The sequence below is a fragment of the Zingiber officinale genome, chromosome 4B, assembly GCF_018446385.1.
Source record: "Zingiber officinale cultivar Zhangliang chromosome 4B, Zo_v1.1, whole genome shotgun sequence".
Lineage (NCBI taxonomy): Eukaryota > Viridiplantae > Streptophyta > Magnoliopsida > Zingiberales > Zingiberaceae > Zingiber > Zingiber officinale.
In genome coordinates this window covers 136,455,379-136,477,024 of record NC_055993.1, presented here as the reverse complement: position 1 = coordinate 136,477,024, position 21,646 = coordinate 136,455,379, and the positions used below count along the sequence as shown (strand labels likewise).

The following is a 21,646-nucleotide window of genomic DNA, read 5'->3' as shown; positions in this document are numbered from 1 at the left end:
TACATCTCCTTAGACAATTAATTGAAAAATATCGGGAGCAAAAACAAGATCTATACATCGTATTCATTGACTTAGAAAAAGCTTATGATAGAGTCCCAAGAGAACTTATATGGAGAACTTTAGAAAAGAGAGGTGTTAGCATAACATATATTGAACTAATTAAAGATATGTATGAGGATGTAACGACTAGAGTAAAGACTTCAGGCAGAGTAACTGAAATATTTCCAATAAAGATAGGGTTACATCAAAGATCAACCCTAAGTCCCTATCTTTTTATACTAATTATGGACGAACTCTCTGCGCACATTCAAGACACAGTACCGTGGTGCATGTTGTTTGCAGATAATATTATTTTGGTAGATGAGACATGTGAAGGAGTAAATGCTAAGCTAGAATCTTGGAGGGAAACACTAGAAGGGAAAGATTTTAAGTTTAGTAGATTAAAGACAGAATATATGGAATTTAAGTTTAGTAATATTAGAAGTAATGAAACAATTGTTAAGATAGGAGAGGACGAGTTGCCCGGAACCGAGAGATTTAAATATTTAGGATCATTTTTACAAAATGATGGAGGGATTGAGAGAGATATCTTACATAGAATACAAGCAGGATGGGTGAAATGGAGGGGAGTGTCGGGTGTTTTATGTGACCGTAAAGTACCTCTTAAACTTAAAGGTAAGTTCTATAAAACCGCAGTTAGACCTGCTATGTTATATGGAGCTGAATGTTGAGCTATAATTCGAGCACATGAGTAGAAGATGAGAATTGCAAAGATGAGGATGTTAAGTTGGATGTGTGGACATACGAAGATGAACAAAATAAGAAATGAGAGCATTAGAGAGAAAGTCGGAGTTGCATCTATTGAGGACAAACTTCGATAGACACGTTTAAAATTGTACGGACATGTACTTAGACGACCAATAAATGCTCCAGTTAGGCGATGTGAAACTATGATAAACATGCATATCAAACGAGGAAGAGGAAGACAAAAAAAAACTTGGTTAGTAACAATAAAACAAGATAAAATTTATTTAAATATAGATGATGATATAATAAGAGATAGAGCTCAATGGCGTAAAAGAATTCATGCAGCCGACCTCACGTAGTAGAAAAATACTTGGTTGTTATTGTTATTGTAAAAATATTTTTCCTTATATCTTGACCACTATTCTTTGTAGTGATCTAAGGATGAATTGACAAAAATATTAGGACGAACTAACTACCTTTTTACAACATTAGTTCGATCCAACCTATACCTGCGATACCAAGTTTAAATCATTTTTTAAATGTATTTCTTTTACTCTTTTAATTAATTTATTTACTTTGAAATTTCTCTTGTTTTTTTCACGTTGCTATAAAAGATCAATGAAGGTGAGGCTCTTGTTCCGTGTCCCCGTTCTCCACCAAGAACAAAACTGTTATAGCTCTAACAAGGAAGGCTCCAGAAGAAGGCGAAACAGGAAGCTCGAAGATCTCATCTCTCTCCTCGCGGGGGTCGATGGATTCCGTGCCGGTGAATTGGGACGCGCTCGACTCCCTCGTCATCGATTTCGCCAAATCCGAGCGCCTCCTCTTCCCCGATGACCCCGCCTCGCCGCCCCTCTCCCCTTGCTCCTCCTCCGCTTCCTCGTCCTACCGCTCCCGTCGCCTAATCCGCCAGATCTGCCGTTGCATCGAGGCTGGCGAAGTCGACGCTGCCGTCGACCTGCTTCGCCGCCACGTCCCCGCGCTCCTTGACGATCGCCGGATCCTTTTCTGGTTGCAGAAACAGGTAATTTTTAGCCTAAATCAGTTTATCTTTTTTTTTTAGTCTGAAAGATAATTTTTTTATGGAGGAGGGTAAACGTTATGCGGAAAAAATTGCTCTTTTTTTTTGTAGAAATTTATAGAGCTTTTGAGGAGTGGGACGGCGAGAGATCGTGATTCGGCTATCCAGTGTCTTCGCGTTGATCTCGCTCCTCGTGCCCTCGATGCGTACCCTGTCAGTAATTTGTTCGTTTCGTTCTGCATTTTTAACCTTTATACCGCTGATTTTTTGTTTTTTTTTTGTTTTTTGATGAATAGGGCAGGAATGATATGGTTGGATATGGCTGCTTATAGGAAATTCACAACCACCGTTAGTTTTGTTTGCGTCTTGGGATATGTCCCTTGCTTCTACCTGTTTCATTTTGTTTATTTCCCCTCTAAATTTTGTTGCATATACTGAAATTGCAGCAACATGGCTGTCAAACTAGAATGCTTGAGAAGATGCGTTTCATGAATTTCACAAACTAAACATAGAATGAAGACCAAGTAGCCTATCCGCCTACTTAGGCTGTATAGAATAGACTTGATGTATCAGAATTCAATAAGCTGTATAGAACTACACTGGACTGTCAAGCTTCATATACCTAGTATCTTCTCTACCTATCTAGGCTGTATAGGACTAGGCTCTATGTGTAAAATTTGATAAGCACATTCTATTCATAAACACAGGATTGGCAGGATTCAGATAAGCATTTAGGATACATAGATTCATAAACACTTTGGACTAGAATTTGAGGTGTTCGGATGAAAATGGTCTTTACAGCAGACACAAATGTTTACAATTGTGCGAGTTGAAGAAACTAAAGCTTGAGCTTTTCTTGACAGTTGACTGAAATTTCTAGATGTAAATATCATTTTATAAAGTGATAATTTTTCATGTTATCACTATTTTGTTGCATTTGCAGAAAGAAGAATTTGAGTCATAAATCATGTCATACAATCATTAAAATTATTTTAGTCTTTCTACAGTTTTTTTTCTTTGTTAAGACCTTTTTTTTCCTCATGTTTAACCAATATTTTTCATAACTAGACAGTTTTTTCCTTTTAAAGTGCTGACATTTCTACACCATCTGAAGGAAGCTTATGAGGAGTTCAAACATTTGCTTTTGGCATTAATATTTGACAAGGATGACCAAAGTTCTCCTGTGGCCTATGAGGTATTGACATATATTCTCCAATTGACAATTTATTTCTTGTTCAGACTTATACAAGTAATATAAATGGATTTCTCGTTTATAAACATTTTTTGCCAAAGCTCTCTATGTAAATATGATTACTTTTTTTATTTACAGTCAATGCATGACTGTAGAAAATTATGTGCTTGCTTGTAGTTTAGATCAAGTCCATGATCCTAAAAGGTTATGTGGTGAAATCTAATTTATTCCTCATCCTTTGTTTTTTGACAATGTGAACATGGGCATTCTGCATGGTCTTTGATTTGTAATTTGGGTATGGTAGAAACAATTTTACAAATATACAGGTTTTATATGCTCTAAACAGAAAAGTGTTTTCTCTATGCTTAAAATGTCTTTTAGTGATAGCCTAACTGAAAGTTATAAGTAGGGTTTTATTGTCTGCCTGTTAATTCTATTGTACATTTGTAAGATCTAGAATATGAAAAAACTACAATGTCTCATGTGAATCAGTGGTCTGAAAGAAGGCGATCGGATCTTGCTGGCCTCCTGTCTTCCATATTAAGAGCTCATTTGCACGCCTATGATCCAATTTTTTCTTTGACGTTAAGATACCTAATAGGGTATGCTATTATCCTCCTTTTTCTGTTGTCTAAAAAAACATGTTTGCTGATGTCAACTTGTGTCTGTTGTTTGTGACCTTATAATTGTTGTATGCAGGATCCATAAAGTGTTTTGCTGCCGTCAAGGTGTTTCATCTCCTATATTGGATCTAACGGAAAGATTATTGCTTGAGGACAGGGATCCTCATTTGACACCGCAGGATACTGTGTATGAGGCACCTCCTTTTGATGAAGTTCGTAACTGCCTTGATTAGGTTTTGTCTTTTCAAGATATTATTAGATTTGACTCATTCTTTGACTTTAAACATTCAGGTTGATATTCAAGCCATAGCACATGCTGTGGAGTTGACAAGACAAGGAGCCATTGATAGCTTAAGAATGGCAAAAGGAGATCTGTTTCATGCATTTCAGGTTCTTCTTTACTGACACATTGCTTTTTGTCGTACTGTCAAAATTACTGTTTAGTCCATGATTATATAACTTCGATTTTTTCTTCATAACTCCCAATTGACTGCCGAGTTCATTTGCACTTAATAGCTTAAAAGCTGGAATTATATACCCGCATATTCTGGATAAAATATGGACTGCTTAGTCCTTAAAATAACTATCCTAGGCATGATTGCTTCTTAAGGTGATAATCCTTGTCTACCAAATATTGACTTTTCATGAATTATGGTGTCAATGCCAAAGCTAAAATAAGATGATACATTTCTAATTCACAATATGTTTGTGTGTGTGTTGCTGGTGTGAACAGCTGTCTTCATCCAATAAATCACTGTGAGAAAAAGGAAGTTTAATGGGTAGGTTGATGACCATTGGCACTTCAAAGCATAAGAGAATTACAAAGGAAAAAAATAACCCTTGCTACCCAAATAAGGACTCTTTGACATCCAAGATAGTGCAGTAGTGTTTAGATGATGGTATAAGACTATAAGGTGTTGTAGTGGTGAGGTTTGACACACAAACTAATACTCTTCAGTAGTTCAGTGCCTGCTATGGGTGTCAAGTCAATTAGGAGAATGATGCAACTTAGGGGATGGTGCAATTGGAATGAGCAAGATTGTTCAAGGATAGGTTGTCAACTCATTTAAACCGGGAAGAACTATTGAAGGGTATAAACTCAGACCATAAGATCTGAAATTAGGATTTTACAATCCTAAAATGTACTCAAACCAATGGTAAATATTTCACATATTGGGAACATCTAAAAGGGGCAGCCCGGTGCACGAAGCTTCCGCCAATGTAGAGTCCTCAAACCCATAACGTCCAGGTCACATTGGTAACACCTAAATGACAAAAAAAAGTGCCATATCCATTGTTTTTGTTCAGAAGAATATTAATACACATGTTTTATCAGGCAAATTATGCAAATATTGACAACATCAACAACTTGAGCAAATCTGCAGCGACAATCTATTCATTTAGAGACATCATGAGACACTAACAATTTTTTGTAATTGATCAATTTATGTAGAAAATCAAATCAGTTTGGCAAGGCTAATAGCTGCTGTACTATAGCAAATTGAGATGTACTTTGCTGTGAATAGAGAAAAGAGGGTAGGAGAATGAGGACCATAGGAAGGAGGAAGAAGAGACAAAAGGAAGGAGTAGATAAAGGAAGAAGAAAGTGAGGAGAGGCCATACTGAAAGGTGGGAAATATCTAGCTGGATTAGGGAGGGTGAGATCTGGAGAGCTAACATTGATAGTTCTTAAATATTGATGTATTAATCATTTAAATGACCAAACTGAGGAAGGAAAAGGTAGATCTCAACAATAAAGGTGATAGTGTGGGGTCATTGCACTGAACCATTACATTAGGGGAGCAAGCTAGTGAGAGAGGTGTGAGAAACATTTAAGTGGAGGTTAAATTCCTGATTTGCATGAACTTGCATGATTTCACTAGTTGAATCAAAGTCTGGTCTCATCTTATAATTGAATGTGACCGGCGCTGCCCCCATAGGATCACACTATTCTACCCCTGATCATGATGTCGATAACATTGGTTTGGGATTAATAGAATCTCTGCTCTTGAAGTTCTAATTTCTAGAACTCACTTTAGGCCCCCAATAATCATTATATGCTGTCAAAATATGGTGAATTGCAATATTTTTGCGAGACAGATCAAAGTGCAGCTTTAAACGAAATTATGGTGGTCTGGGTGCTGGTTTTGCCTTGTGCTGGCACATTCTGAAGTGAAGCTTGTTCTATTTTGCATATATTTTGGTGGCTTTCCTGTATTGCAGTTTGCTCTCCCCTATAGGGCTGAATTTTAATGCTTCCAAATTGCACTGTGTATTTCCAAATTTGCAAACTTATTCTAACAATCCTATTTACAAAAATAAAATTGGCATGTGGTGTTGTTTTAATTATAGAAGAATTAAATTTATGCCACAGTGTAAGATTTCTGAAAGAGTGATTAAGAGAAGAATTAGAAGTCAAACAAAAACTTAAACTGTAGTTGTTCTTCTTTGACAAGATGATCGAGATAACCATTGGAATAATATCTAGAAAAGAAGTTGCACATGACTTAAGCTTATGATTGACTTCATAGACAATTATCTTGATTTTTTTAAAAGAGGATAATATCTATTAATTCTATGATCTGATGAAGTACATGTATAATAATGCCGATGCAATTACTTACGTTAAGTATAATGATAGTTTAACGAGTGATTTTCTTATAATTGTAAGTTTATATTAGGGGTTAACTATAAACCATTATCTCTTCATATTAGCACTAGATGAAATTCCCGATTATTCTAGATAATATCTCCTTGGTTTATATTATTTACAGACAAAATGGTGCTGATTGATGTGAGTCTGGACAGTAATTTTGAAGCATGAATTATGGAGGCATTTTAAAACTATGACCTTGTTTGGAAATTATTGTTTTTATTTAGAATTTTATGTTCAATGAAAATATAATTTTTGAAAGATAGAAATATATTTCAGTGTCTTAAATATTTAAATCATGTTTGGTACATCAAAACAAAAATGTGTTTTGCAAACATGAAATATTTCTTAAATACTTAAATATTTTTGAAGGGCTATTGGTTTGGTAAATGATGTTTCAAAATTTGTTAGTCATTTTCTAATAAGAAAAAAAATCTTCTGGATGATTAACTTTTTTTAATTTTGACGTGACTAAGCATTGTTATTATTTTATTTCCTTGATTTTTAGCAGTAATGTTGTCATTTATAACTTATATCCGAATGATTTACTATGACAAATGGTTATATCATTAATATTTTTCCTTGCTAATATGCAAACCTTAATAGGATATTTCTCTATAATGAACCACAATTGATTCCTAGTGGTCAATTATGTGTCGCAAATGAAGGGAATGATTAACAAAAGGTCTAAAAGATTATTGACTTTTGAAAAAAAAAAGTATAGCCTCCATTTAATCTAGTAAAATTAAAAGTTGCAGTAATATCAAAGAAACAACCTAGCACTGGTGACCCTGCTTGTATTCCACGGCCTGATGTTGCATTTGGTGTGTCACCCAACAAAACCACTAATAATCACCCCTCTAAAGGAGGCAATAGGGGTAAGGTTCTACACACCCAACCAAGGGGGGTTGTTTATAAAAAGCGTTCCTCAGTCAAATACAAAATGAAATGCTAAGCTAAATGAGAAGAAGATTACCAAGACTTCGAATTGAAACCTTTAACCTTGATCTAAGCTCCAAGCCTTGGAGACCTTTGAACACTTTCTCTTGATCAAAGAAGATAGAGAGTACTTTCATGCAACCCTCATGCCTAAAGCTCACAATGGCTTACATAATGAGCATAACAATTAACAACCACTCTATTTTGGTTGCCTCCAACTGGGTGGTCCCTCCTTCACTTGGCTTACAATTACTGTAAGCCTACAAAATGGCCCGAAATCGAGCTGGTTGGTGAATTACAACTTGGGATAAATAATCCCTGGTTGAAGGCTTCATAACCAAGCCACTAAGTAGCCTACCTGCACCTAACATTTACACATCATTTACAATGATGTTATTCAAAGACAAAAGCCCTAAAATTCCATTCACTCTTGTAATCTTTCATAACTCTCATGCCTATAGCTCTTCAATCTACTTGATGAAGGCATCTGAACCATTGAATGTACTAAGTTCCTTGAGCTTGCTTTGCAGCATCTAACCATGCATGTGAATCTATGACCCAATGCTTCATGCCCTAGAGTCCATCTTGTTCTAGGTTGTTGAATCATTGAGCATATGATCTCCACAACTGCAACAACTACCACAAAATGTTCCATGCCAAAGAGTCCTCTTACCTACTCCATAGCTCCACCGCTCATCCTAAACCGCTAAGTTCCTCCAAAAACCAACTTGATTCCATTGAGTCAACAAGGACCATTTAAGTCCATGCGTACTTAATGCGCATTGTAACTTAAACCACATTGCCGGCACTTCAAAATGACATAGTCGAACCCAATTACAAAAAAAAAAAAAACATGCATTGTTTCTCCAACATCAATAACTATGCAAGTGGAACATAACTGATGAAATAGGTGAATTTTGTGTGATTAAAAAGCATAACTAAATTAAGTAATGGTTAAATAAAAAATATTTATATTTGTATCTATCACAATATGTTCAAAATAACTGTTGAATTTATTAGTTAAAATACATTGTGAATCAAGTATTCTAAATAACGAATGAATATGATAATGAGCAGTAAGGCTTACCACCTCATACCATGCTAGGTACTGGGATATCAATTCTTGATCAGAACATGTAGCAATGCCATGTCAACTATGTCGAGATCGATGTTGATCTTTGTGACAAGCCTAACAACTGAGGAGGAGAGAACCTGAGGAGGAGGATAGAACTTGAAGGCACTAGAGGTGTTGTGGCAGAAGGCATGAATGGGAAAAAGAGGAGTCATTGGTATCATTGAAAAGGGCTCATCTTGGTGACATGAAGGGTAGGCAAGTATTAATGTTGAGGGAAGATGAGCTTTGGTCTCGTCCTGGATGTGGAGCAATGACAAACCACAAGGAAGGCAACAATGGTGGTGTCAAGCTGTTGTACAGGGGCCTATTTGGAGGCAGAACGGAAATACCAGTAATGCTAGCTAGTAATGCTCAACAAAAATAAAGCAATGATAAACAAGGGAGATAAAAAATGGTCAATTAAGAATTCCTCTCTTGAATACTAAAGATCTTTAGAGAGTGGTGAATTCAATGAAAACTTCGTGATGCTAATAACAACTCTTCTAGGTTCACAAACATGCGGAAATGTCAAACAAACTCATTGAAGGGTTTAGAGGATTTTTATAGGGTGTCAAAATTGTTGGAACAACTGTGAACGAGAGAAGAGGCATTGCACTTTATTTGATTCATTAAGGGCTAAAGGATTTAAGTTAATCATTCTAGCATATGCATGAAGGGATCCAACATTTCTTTTACAAAATCTACAAGATAGAACATGCTATGTGCACAATTTTTCCAATTTGATACAAAAGCCAAAGGCAGATCAATACACAACTTTTCATAGCGATGGTGCTAAATACATCCTACCATTAGGCGCATAATGCAAAAACACTTCAAGACTTTATCAGCTACCTTGTACTTGTTCAATTTCTGAAACTGCTACCTAGCCATTTATAATATACCTTCACAATTATGCAAATGGGCATATGTAAACCATCTGAAGTTCCTTATATAGTATACAAGGATATATACTCTTGTGCTGATTATTGCATTCTGATAAAAGGCTTGGTTAAGCGAGATTCACACATACTGTAGATGTATATTTTACTATGCTGTACCTCTCATCAGTAGGTCATGGTAGCTTCATAGCATGCAGAAGTTATCAGCCCTTGACATATTAACATTTCCCCCCTTCCTTTTGCACTATTTCATGAGAACCTATTCAGTAGAATGTCTTCATTATTTCTTCCTTTGAATTGTTACAGAATGAACTATGCCGAATGAAACTGGATCTTTCAATTCTTGACAAGCTTGTTCACGAGTATTGTATTTATAGGGGCATTGTTGATGGTGTGTCTCATTCTCCACCAGGTATAAAGTGATAGATACTGAATTTTTCCTCAAATACAGTACTTAGGTAATGGTTATTGATGCCTTTCTCTAACATTTTTTGTTATAGCATCAGATCAAGAAAACAATTCATCAAGAGATTGCTCTTCGTCAAACATAGAATGCACTAGCAGTAAATTCTCTGATGGTGAAACTTCTGTGGATAATGCTGATGCTGAAGGTGTTCCAGAATCTCATGCTGATTCAACAAGCATCTGTGAAATAAGATTTGCATTTGAAGTGGTTGACAATAATGAAAATTGCAGCACCAGTGATGTTACTCATCAAGATACTTCTTGTAGAAGATCTTGGAGTAGCAGAAACTATGCGACAGGACAAAAGAGACGGAAAAAATGGAGAGGACGTGTCGAAGAACAAGAGTATTCCCCATCATCCTCTTCTCTGCCTGGGATTCCTACTCAAGAAATTTCTCATGGGCCAATTGGTTATTTGGAGGATACCGTCCAAGACGATCAAGTAAGGTTGATTTTTTTTTTTCCTTGGATGTGGAGTATTGACAGACTGACTATATTCTTTGCTTATTTAGGTACCAAAACATTTATCTGAAAGCATGAAAAATGTAGAGAATAAATATGATATAATTTTAGAGATGAGGGAGCTGACTTACAAGGGGATGACTGCAAAAGTTGTCAGAGAAATAAATGCGATAGATCCAGACTTCTTCATCCAAAATCCTAATCTTCTTTTCCAGCTAAAGCAGGTAACTATCCTATATTGTTATGTTTGATAGACTGTCGTTTGCCTATTTTCTTCAAAAGATCGGGAGTCATTCTAATCTATGCAAATGCTTTCAGTTTGAGTTTCTTTCTCTAGTCAATAGTGGTGATCAAGAAAAGGCTCTTACGGTGGCACGCACTCATTTAGCCCCTTTAGCTTCAAAAAATGAAGATCTGTTGAAGCCTTTGAAAGAGACATTGGCATGTCTGCTTAAACCATGTGAAGATGTTCTTACAAAAGCAGTACCATTATCCATCCTTGCAACCTCGTTGCAGGTGAATTTCTTGTTACTTGGTTTGTGCAAAAACTAGTTTTTTTTCATCAGTGTGGATTTGTAAATCATGCTTATAGATTGACCGTAATTGGCATTCCACATTCACTTCACTGGTTGGTTAAGCACTAAAAGAGAGAAACAGTTTGACCAAATAATTCTCAAATTTCTAAGTCTCTTCCCAAGTAATAGTCATTAGTTATTTAATATGTGAGAAATGTTTCCAACATAGAGCCGAGTCAGTTTGTTGTATTCTAGATAAACGTTCATTATTTCCAGAATGTGTAGTTACAATTTTTGTGTTATATAACACCATTGTGCCTTGGACAGGTGGCAATGGGTTGGAAGCTTGGTATTCAAGAACCCCAACTTATGAAAATAGTGAGAGCGACACTTCATACACATAGTGAATGGTTTAAGCTTCAGATGTGCAAAGACAGATTTGAGCAATTCTTGAAGATAGATCAACTAAAAGAAATTGAGCACCGATTTCTCAATCATTCTGCAGCCAAGGCATCCACAGATGATACAAATGGATCTTCTCAAATGTCTATATATTCTAATAGCAAAATTCAGGAAGATGGTAGTAGCCCTCAAGTATCACCTGGTGAAAATGTTTGTGATGAAAATGCCATTCTTAAAGTTATGGTAAGCCTTATTCTGGAATTACTACGCTTCTTTTCTCGCATTGCAAGTACACAATTTTATAGGATACTTTGCATCTGTTTTGCAACTTGTCTATTTTCTCAGTTCCTATCATCCTATACTCATCAACAGAGTGAACCTAGTTCATTTAAAACCTCCCCTTCAAAGTGGTGGTGTGTCATGAAGCTTATCGTTATCTTAATCACTATTTGCCAGACAGATGATGCTTCGAGTTTCAAGCTGGTTATCAATATAAAGCTCTGGAAATTTGTTTCTTCATTAAATTCATAGAATTCTGCTGTTGGAAAGAAACATTCAAACACATCGAATGCACAAACTTTTGTCATTCTTTCAACCTGAATAATGATGTTCATGTAATTATTTATGTAGCTTGTAATTTGTCACGTGAAAAATTAAATGCCTATAATCATGCAGGTGAAGTTATTTAATTGAGCTGTCTGAAATAAAGATAATATTCGACATCATTCTGCTGAAATTATTCGATGCCACAAAATTTTCTGATCCACTGTTCTTCTAGTGTGTTTATTCATTAGCTAAACTTGTTTCATGCTTTTATGCTTTGAGCCCAGGAATCTATTCCATTAAAGGTATAGAAGGGCATATTAAACCATAAAGTTCTTATTCCAAAAGGCTATGACTTCACCTTTCATCTCCCGCAACAAAACATTTAACTTCCTAAGACGAAAAAATAAGAGCATGGATTTTCCTCTAAAGAAAGATTGTTTGTAGTTGTATTTTGTTATTCTTGGGTGCATCTTGGTTTATGTGCTGCTGCTGTATATCAAAATGCGGCAATGGCATGGTCATGACATGTTTAACATAAAGGAATTGTCGCATCTCTCTTAACAAATCAACAATGACAAGAATATTATGTTTATTCTTCTGCTTTTATTCCCTTTGAAAAGAATCCTAATTCTATTCTGTGAATGCTTTTCTCATTCTTACTGAGTTTAAAGGTCATGATACAATCTCTTGATGTCTGCAGGAATTCCTGGCTTTGCCCCGGGCCGACGCAATTCATCTCCTAATGCAGTACAATGGGAATGCCGATACCGTCATTCAACATATTTTTTCCTAGATATGTCGTGTAAATTCTAATCTTTTACTTCTGAGCTTTTTATTTCTGTGTATTATATTATTGAATTGGTCTACATCTTTAATAAACTTGTGATATATGCTTAAATGTGATTTCTACTGGCGTGCTCTGGAGCTGATGTGCTCTGTATGTTGGCATTAGGGGGCCACTAAAGAATAATTCAACTCCAACTATTTGCCCAAACAACTTGAACATTGAGGTAAACTTCACGAACCAATATTAAGATATTTAATGTTAGATAATTGATACATTGTTGGGCAAGAAGTTGAAATCTTGGTACCAGATCTATATGGATCTAAGATCGAACGCATCGTTCCACATCTAATTTGTGTAAGTTCTAACTTAGATCTCACACCACAAGGAAACATTGACATTTTGTAGCATGATCATTCGAGCAAACCGGCTGAGCTTTTTTTTTTTAAAAAAAAAGGAAGTTAATATGTTTTTTGAACTCAAACTTGAATATCCATATTTTATTGTATAACTTGATTTGAATTAAATTCCTCACATGGCGTTTCTTCGCCTTAAACGACAAGCAGCATTGAATTATAGGATCAGCTGTTGAAGAACAAAAATTATGGGGAAGAAAACTTATTATCATGGAGCTACCCCTCCCCTGCCAAAGTGTTCTGCTTTCTGTGATTCCAATGCAAAAATCGTCAGGATGCAAACCTTTCAATCTTCTACTTTGAAGGTATAAATTATCAACGAGGAATTCAACTTGAGAGTTGTCATATTCTTTTTGCTTTCGGAGAGATGACACTCAGTCCTCCCATGTATGGTCTTAGTGGCTCCGGAATCACCACAGACCCATCCTCCTGCTGAAAGTTTTCCAGCAGACACACAATCATGCGAGGAATGGCACAAGCCGTTGCGTTCAGGGTGTGCACAAATTGTGTTGCTGTCTGGTTGCCACTCTTCCCTTTCTTCAAAATTGTCGGTGCATCAGATGGACGGAAGCGGATGCCCAGCCTCCGACTTTGGTAATCTGTGCAGTTTGATGCGCTCGATATCTGTTCCAAAAAGAATACAATAACATACATGACTATAGCAGTTGAATAGCATTTTTAAAGCTACAGGGATGTATTTTACACAGAAAGAACCAACATTAACTTTCAGTGCTAGAACCAGAATAAAAAGCTTGCTTGACTTCAGCTTTAGTTGCGTATACCATTATATACGAGAAATTTTAGAAAATGCATCTGCATACCTCACCAAACCGACCTAATCCTGGCATCCATGCTTCCACATCAAACTTGCGATATGCAGGTGCACCGAGGTCACCAGTTGCCATATCCAGGGTCCTGGAATAGATTCCAATGAGCATTATAATCAATCCTAGTAGAATACATTATATGTCCTTAAATAAAAGAAAAATATTAGCAAGTACTTGAAATGAAGTCCAAGAGAGCTGAAAAGTTCTTCCTCAATGGCGATGAGTTCTTCATGGTATAGGTTACTATCCTCTGGACGACAGAATATAAACATCTCAACTTTACTGAACTGGTGAACTCTGTAAAGGCCTCTGCTCAAGAATAGCACCATTTAGCATGAAAAAGAACATTCAAATACTATTTTAAAGCTTGGTATAGCATGCTGTCATATATGCTACTGTGCTAGAGTTGATAGTAATATCAGTGTTATATATGTTCATAATCCCAGATATGTATCATTAGGTTTAGGTGTTATGATGGAGTCTTTAATAATAATATATGAGTATAAACATTCTCTTTAAGTAGTCTCTACTTCAATATCTCTTAGTGGTCTTTATCACAGAAGTTGCCAACAAAAGGGTGTGCATGAAATGCAACATAATCAGGTATTGTGATACTCTCCAAAATAGCCAACACCCTTGCGTACGGTGGAGTAATAGATTTGCGGAGAAAACATATAAAGCACTTCCTTTCCTCCTTTTGCCTCAAGTTGAAATATTATCTATCTATTATCTTTTGACTACATGATGTTAAACAAGATTAATTATTTTGTCACTTCAAACATCTGTCTCATCACATCTTTTCTTTTCCCCTATTGCTGCTACTTCCCTCCTTAATTCTTCCTCCTGCAAATTGATGCTGACTGACACCACCTTGGTACACTGTCAGCACCAGCAACACATCTCATCTCGATTGAGCCCAAATAGAATGAGAATTCAAACCTTGGTCAAGAAGTAAGAAAGTCAAAAATTAAACTTTCCCCTCACAAACTATTGGGTCCTGCATCTATCAATCATCAAGCATCTCAACTGATCCACCAACGTCGCCTTTGTTAACTTCGGCAAACTTTTATCATTTTTCTCTTTATGGAACTTTTTCTATTTGTGTAACAAGCTAGATGTGGATAAATATGAGTCAATAGGCATATATACCTCAATATAGCTATTTATACAGTTAGAAGCACACATTGAAAACACTAACACATTCGCCTTTGCCATATTATCTTTTGAGATAACAAAGAAGAAGCTAGGAGAAGAGAGAACAAAAAAGGTATTGCTTTAGAAAAGTGTTATTTGATGCATTGGTTAGAGTTCAAAATTTAATTATATTTATCAAGGGCAAAAGTAACAATATATCAACTGACCTTGAAGCTGTGCCTGCAGCACCAGCTTCAGTGCGGAAACAGTGCGAGTAGGCCACATACTTCAAGGGCAAATCTGCTTCAAGAAGAATTGAATCCATATGAATGCCTCCAACAGGAATTTCTGCTGTTCCAATGAGACAATGGTCACTGTTTTCAATAGAATATACCTGTTAAGAAAATAAGAACCAAGTGTTTCATCCATTTTATATCTGAAAAACAAAAAATAGTCAGTCAAGTTTCTAAATTATGTTATAAAATAAAAGACATGTTGCAAGATGAACATCTAAAACTCGATCACTAGCGGGCAGAGTGTCTCTAGCAAAATCACAATTTACAACAATATCCACATACAACATGCAAATGAGCAAGCAGTCTCCACGAGCTATGAAGTGGAAAAACTATGTTGCAACTTCATCGTTGCACAAAAATATTCTACCATTTTTTTAAAAGAAATCTAATATGGTGTGATGGGAATTCATCGTCAATAGAAAATTTTCTTTTCATCAATAAAAAATATAATACTAAGGAAAAAATTATAATATGGTGCAAGTTGAAGTCATTCGTTCTATCAATAGATTCATTTCCACCCTCCACCTCCACCCTGGTCTAAGTAGGTTGATCGGTAGAGCAAGTTGGTTAGGTCATCAGGTCGTGCAATCAGGTTGATTCAGTTAGGCGACTCAATTCAGTAAGTTTGATCGGGAGGGTTGTAATTTAAGTATAGCATGACTTTCTGGAAGTTGTGGTCTTGGCAGAATCAATGATCGTTTGATGGATGCTTCCAATAAACTCTGTACGCTTCAGCCATCTCATTGACCAGCCGGGCATTATATAGATTGCAGGTTCAAGCAACAGGCACCATAAAACTCAACATTGATGTATCTGTTATATTACTCTTTGGCTCAGCTGGCCTAGGAGATTTCTCAGAGATAGCAAAGGCTCCTGGCTGGATAGCTTCATGCAATGTCCTAACACCAATCTTCCCACTTGATGCAAAACTCCAAAGTAACAATATTGAACTTGAGGTAAACATAAACATCAACATCCTGTGGATTGAATCTGATGCAAAGTTGGCTAACTGCCTCAATTGTCACCAGGAATGCCCCATCTCTGATGCAAGCAGCCTCAAGAGGCCTCTCACACTACTGTCAACTTACAACTTCTAGTAAGAATCGAGATGGCAGACTAGCTTTGCAAAGATGCCCCTCGAAGAAAGATGTGTCTCATCTTTTAGCTCCCATCCACAAGAGAGTCAAACAGATCATAATGTAGCAGGAACTTGTAACCCATTTTGTTTCAATAGCTAAGCAATGAAGTTTGTGCCAACTGGCAGTGTTCATGAGCAAACAAAGTTCCCAAGTATAATTTATCCTTTCTTGCAATAATAGAAATAATGTGATGGTTTCCAAAGCTAATAACTCATTTCAAGTAATACTTGAGAAAAAAATTTACACAGAAAATATAGATCCTTCAAATGTTCCAAATTTTAATTGCCTTTTACTTTGTTAATTGTAATCTTATTTTGAGCATCCATGGCAGTTTGATCAACTATTTTTTCTTGCTTATACTTTGGAGACTTGAGTCCAATGACAACATAATTACATAACTGCATGGAATCGAGTTGAACAAGTTGGGACGAGGGGGAAAAAATAACTATCTTTGACGTGCAGATCCACTACAGAAGCCACATGAGCTATTGAAAACAATATCCCTTTATACTGCTTACATGACAGAGCTTGGCCAATTAATTTTTTCTCATAGTCACCCTAGAGGTTCGGATCCAATGAACATAGCTGTGAGGAATCAAATTGCATCAAATGAGTTTGATAATTGGGGTAATCGTTCTCCTGATGAAAGAACCAGTCTAATGAGCCAGACAAGCTATTGGAAACAATTATCATTGTGACAAAGTTTCAAATTTCTAAAGATACATGACTAAACCAAACCTGTGTATTCTGCCCTCGTGGTTGAAATCCACACTTCTCGACAACAGATGATCTTACAATCTCTGGAGTAATAAGAGGCTTGAACCCTTGTTTTGAGACTTCTGCAATTGCCCAATTAATGAGAGCCATTTCCAACAAGACTGCTTCATTCTTTAGATAGTAGAACTTTGAACCACTGACCTGTGAAAGAATGTAGATATGTAACATGAACTTAAATAGAGACCATAAGGGAAGCAAGCAAATATAGTTCATATAAGCGATGGTGGAAAGGAGGTTTCATGTTCCCAACCAAATTCATATGCTAAAAGGATAGTTAATATCAAGATTCTAAAATTCGCTAGGGGCTAGTCGGGCGCTAGGCGGGGACTAGGCGCCGCTAGATGGATTTTATGATATCAACATAAATTACATAATAAATCAAATTCTATAACTCCAACACAATAACATAAAATTTAAAATGAGTTCAAAATTACATCACTAATAAAATATCACAAATTTATTCTACCTCTCCATAATTTTCAACAACTTGTTCTTCATCGAACAAACTCAATATCATCATTGTGATCCTCCTCTTATTCTTTGGATGCAAAATCATTCTCATGAAGTTCTCTCACTCTAGAGTTTCTTCAAGTTGTAGATTTTCATCTGCTCCAGTTGCTTCATCAACCATTTGCCAAGTGATCATGGAACCTAGTTCAACTTCATCATCTTCCCCACCATCCATAGTCTAACCTTATGCATTTGAAGTATCTTTTGCAAGAAGGACATCGACATTCCTTTCTCTCTCTTTTGTTTGTTCAACAATCTAGCATTAAATTGGACAAATAGTAGATTGTTCAACCTGTTGACATCCAACTTTTTTTTTGTATAAATCTTAAAAAAAAAAAAGAGAAAGTAAATATTGTAGTTAGTAATATGAATATAAACTTTAAAAATTAGTACTTTACTTTAATTAAACACTTAAAAAAATCATGAAAACTCGATACTATTTTCGCGGTGCCTATATGATTCGACCGATTAGTCGGCACCTAGGGTCGTCTAATCCCGCCAAGGCCGCTTGGCTGGCTGACTAGCATGTTTTTGGTGGGCTGGTTGGCGTCTAGTGCCTAGGCGGCGTCTAGTGCCTAGGCGGCGCCTAGGTGACCACCTAGGTCGATTTTTAGAACATTGGTCAATATTATATCTAACTGATTCACTAAAATTTTCTAGTAATACATTAGCTGCTAAACTACTACCACAACACATAATAGGTAAATGTAAATTAATAAACCAAGCCAAATGTCCTTATCACAAGCAACATACACTTATAAGCCAAGAAAATAAGTTCACTAAACACTAGGTCAAGAAATACCTCAGCAGCTGCATCAAAATCAAACAGATCAAGTTCCTTTCCTAGCTCAAGATGATCTTTGATGTTAAAGGTTAACTCCCTTGGACTTCCTACCTAGTCAGCATGATTAGTATTTTAGTTTAGGAACACAATGTCTGAGGAGTCAATAAACTAGCAGTACCGTCTTTCTTATTACAGAACTTTCCTCTCCCCCAATAGGAACATTTGGATGGGTTATATTTGGTATACATTGTGCTTCTTGTTGAAGTTGATCTGTTAGGTGCACTAGATCTTCTTCAAGGGAAGCAAGTTTTTCTTTCAAATTTTTGCCTGAAGAAATGAGATTGAGATACGAAGAGTGAAATACTTGATATAATGATAACTTGATCGCATCAAGTAACATTTAGTTTTGTGGGGCAAACTTCCTTAAAAATTCCTTCATACCTTCTTGTACAAGGGCTTGACGCACAGATGCTTCCATCTTTCCTCTCATTTTCTCAGCAACAATATTTCTTTCAGCTCGAAGACGTTCAACCTCCTGTAATTCATGACAAAAAAAAAATGGCTGTAGGACTATCATAAGTATTTTCAGTATCAATCCTTTAATCAGCATTAATATATAAGGACTACCAAGAATTTTAGTTCTAGTTGGACGCAGGTTTGGCTGGCAGCAACCTTGCGTTTTGTGCCAAGCCTAAACCTTATGCAAAGGGATTATGTGCTCATATTCCTAAGGAAAAAAGAATGAGTAGTCTTCCTCACTAATTTATATAACCTAATGTGAAACGTGAGAATGAGAATGACAGGTTTAAGTAACACATCTCGCAATGCCAATGTATAGGCTCCATCCATCACAAAGAGCCATATACATCAACCTAAGACCAAGCATGATTAATCATGATGGATAAGAAAAGAAAAAACTATGGAAGTGTTCCTCATTGAGATCAAAATTGCATGAGCAATGCCAACTTCATGTGATCAAATAAATCAACAGATCCTTCAGAAGTTCTGCATGGAAAGACTATCAGGTATTTTTTCCTTGAAGAATACATATCACTGTTGTTCTTAATCTTGGATAACTTTATAATTAAAGTCACTATTTCTTGTTTCATTGTATGTTGAGATGACAGTAAATTAGCAATAAAACTGAATGGTTAAAAAGAGGAACCCATGATAAATTCTCTCCAAAATCACATTACAAAGGATTTTACTAAAGCTAAATCCAAATACCATAAATTATGGGAAAGCTACAACAATAGAGAGGGCCTTAGAAAACATGATACAAATTGTTTTGAGAATAATCAACAGCGGAAGAATGAAGTTGGCATAAAGTGTGAAGACCAAGAAAGGCCTGACCTTTTGAAGATTGAGGAACTTCTCGTACAGGTCAAGAACGACATTCAAATTTGCATTAGAATTTCTATTCATTATGTTGGCAGCAATAACATCCTTATTGTCCCTAATCCACTTGAAGTCAATGGCGGCCTTCCATTGCGCCTTCGCAGAAACTGCAACTAGCAACATCAGAAAGAGAAAACATAAAATAAGGATAGGGTAACATAATAAAGGTGCCACCTTTTCCTTCTTGCGACACCGGGGACGCCGTCGAGACAGCGGCGGAGGCGAGTGCCCTGATAGCGGAATCAAAAGGTGACCGGCGAAGGAGACGATGCCGGGGATTAATGGTGGGAAAAGCTACGGTTAGGGCTTTGATAGAAGTGAGCAGCGACGGAGGGCGGCAGATGGAGTGAACAAAAGAAAGACCGTGGAAGGTCATCCCTCCAGAACAGACGCTCGTTATCAGTGACATGGGCGCTGTGGCGAGGCGGCAGCGCCGGCGGCTGGAGATCCCCGGAAGCAGAGCGGAGGCGGGATTAGCCTCACCAAGTATTTAATATCTTTCACAAAATACTTTCGTGATTTATTTATACTGAAATGACAAAAATACCCCCAGCCACTTATTCCATTCGTGAGGTGGCTTTAAACGGATCTGGTAGGGCTATAAAAGTCAAAGTGAGCTGAAGCGAGTCGAATCGAGTATTACTTCTCTTTTTATTACAAAAACATCTTTGTTAATATTATTATTATTTTTTTATTAAAATTACTATAATATACCATAAAATTATTTTAGTTTAGTCAAAATAATTATTATTTTTTATATATTAATCATTATTATTAGTTATCATATACACCCATTTAACACGAAATTAGAGAAATTATCGTTCTGTCTCTAATATAAAGATGGAATTATACTTTTGTCTTTAATTAGAGACAGAATTATACTTCCGTCTTTAATTAGAGACGAACTTATATTTCCGTCTCTATTTTGACCATTTCGAGTTTAAAAATGAGTGAATCGGTAAAGATTAACAACGGGAATAAATTATTCGTCTATAAATAGAGACGGACATTTGAATTCCGTCTCTAATTAGCGACAGAGTAAATATTCCATCGCTATTTAGACACAAAATTAAGTCTCGTCGCTAATTAGTCACGTGGATAACAGGGCGAGAATACTCAAGCCTGGCCTAAATCGTGCTAATTAGCGATGGAACTATTAGTTCCGTATCTAAGTAGAAACGACACTATTAGTGTCGTTGCTAATTAGTGACGGAACTAATAATTCTGTTGCTATTTATTGCAATTTAGGGCAAGCTTGCACCGCCGTCTACCTCTCCACTGCGTGTTTGTGAAACCTTCGACGACCATCTCCTCCAGTGACCTCTCTTCATGTGACCTTTCCATCTTCGACGTCCGTCTCCTCCGACATCCTCTCCTCCGTTGATCTTCCCACTATCGATATAATTTCTCTTTCCCTCTTCGATCTCCATTTTATAGGTAGTTAAACCCTAACGGCGGCGATCTTGGTCGGCTGCGACCTCGTGGTGACGACTTGTCTGGCCCTGAGCTTGTGGCCGGCCCCGACCTCCGTCAACCCCCACCTCAGCTGGCCCCAATCTTGGTCGGCCCCAATGTTGTAGCAGGGAGCTTGGGTAGCCCTGAGTTTGTGCCAACGACTCTGGTCGGCCTTGAGATCGTGGCAGCAAGCTTGGGTTGACTCAGGACTCACTGTCGTTTCATCTTGGCCAGCATTGCTGTTGGATTGGCCGACCCTTAGCTCACGACCAAGAAATCATCGTTTCTAGGGTGTAGTATTATATTCTGGTTGATTTTTACCTAATTTAGCAAGTTGTAGAATTTTTATCTAGTATCATTGATTTGAAAGGACGACTTCTTAATTATATACTTAATCTTTTGTATTCATGATATGGTTTATGAATACATTGGATCATGTGTGTAGTATCTCTATTGTATTAATTGTATATTTACTAAGTAATCAATCTTATGTTTATTAGGATACAATGTACATGAACAAAGATTGGATATATAATAGATTAGAAAAT

The 21,646-nt window shown here is 36.6% G+C and overlaps 2 protein-coding genes across 4 annotated transcripts; one reads left to right on the top strand and one right to left on the bottom strand.

Annotated features, from left to right (window-relative positions):
* Positions 1–1,391: 1,391 nt before the first annotated feature.
* Positions 1,392–12,477, top strand: LOC121976936. Of its 3 annotated transcripts, XM_042529363.1 has the most exons (13): positions 1,725–1,771; positions 1,880–1,981; positions 2,065–2,116; positions 2,883–2,963; positions 3,453–3,562; positions 3,660–3,795; positions 3,875–3,973; positions 9,495–9,600; positions 9,689–10,095; positions 10,166–10,339; positions 10,434–10,631; positions 10,958–11,275; positions 12,279–12,477. In XM_042529363.1, the coding sequence occupies exons 2-13, from the start codon at positions 1,971–1,973 to the stop codon at positions 12,369–12,371; spliced, it is 1,785 nt and encodes a 594-aa protein (XP_042385297.1). In that variant the 5' UTR covers positions 1,725–1,771; positions 1,880–1,970; the 3' UTR covers positions 12,372–12,477. The 3 variants fall into 3 exon arrangements, with proteins under 3 accessions (XP_042385296.1, XP_042385294.1, XP_042385297.1); XM_042529362.1 differs by lacking the exon at positions 2,065–2,116 and having other exon boundaries at positions 1,392–1,771; positions 9,695–10,095; XM_042529360.1 differs by lacking the exon at positions 2,065–2,116 and having other exon boundaries at positions 1,392–1,771.
* A 354-nt stretch (positions 12,478–12,831) lies between these two features.
* LOC121976937 (serine--tRNA ligase, chloroplastic/mitochondrial-like) lies at positions 12,832–20,126 on the bottom strand. The gene is made up of 10 exons (XM_042529364.1): positions 19,818–20,126; positions 19,599–19,750; positions 18,687–18,780; positions 18,424–18,572; positions 18,264–18,356; positions 16,913–17,092; positions 14,967–15,133; positions 13,780–13,914; positions 13,600–13,693; positions 12,832–13,402 (listed from the first exon to the last, which is right to left on the bottom strand). The coding sequence occupies exons 1-10, from the start codon at positions 20,050–20,052 to the stop codon at positions 13,121–13,123; spliced, it is 1,581 nt and encodes a 526-aa protein (XP_042385298.1). The 5' UTR covers positions 20,053–20,126; the 3' UTR covers positions 12,832–13,120.
* Between the last annotated feature and the right edge of the window lie 1,520 nt (positions 20,127–21,646).

What these genes read in the sequence shown, in the direction of transcription:
- LOC121976936 (XM_042529360.1), top strand. Translation starts at nt 1,499, where the DNA reads ATGGATTCCGTGCCGGTGAATTGGGACGCGCTCGACTCCCTCGTCATC. An exon ending in ATCTGTTTCATGCATTTCAG is followed by an intron (nt 3,974 to 9,494) that starts GTTCTTCTTTAC and finishes GAATTGTTACAG; the next exon opens with AATGAACTATGCCGAATGAA. An exon ending in TCCTTGCAACCTCGTTGCAG is followed by an intron (nt 10,632 to 10,957) that starts GTGAATTTCTTG and finishes TGCCTTGGACAG; the next exon opens with GTGGCAATGGGTTGGAAGCT.
- LOC121976937 (XM_042529364.1), bottom strand. Translation starts at nt 20,052, where the DNA reads ATGTCACTGATAACGAGCGTCTGTTCTGGAGGGATGACCTTCCACGGT. An exon ending in GGTGTCGCAAGAAGGAAAAG is followed by an intron (nt 19,751 to 19,817) that starts GTGGCACCTTTA and finishes TGCTAGTTGCAG; the next exon opens with TTTCTGCGAAGGCGCAATGG. An exon ending in GCTGCAGGCACAGCTTCAAG is followed by an intron (nt 13,915 to 14,966) that starts GTCAGTTGATAT and finishes ATTCTTGAGCAG; the next exon opens with AGGCCTTTACAGAGTTCACC.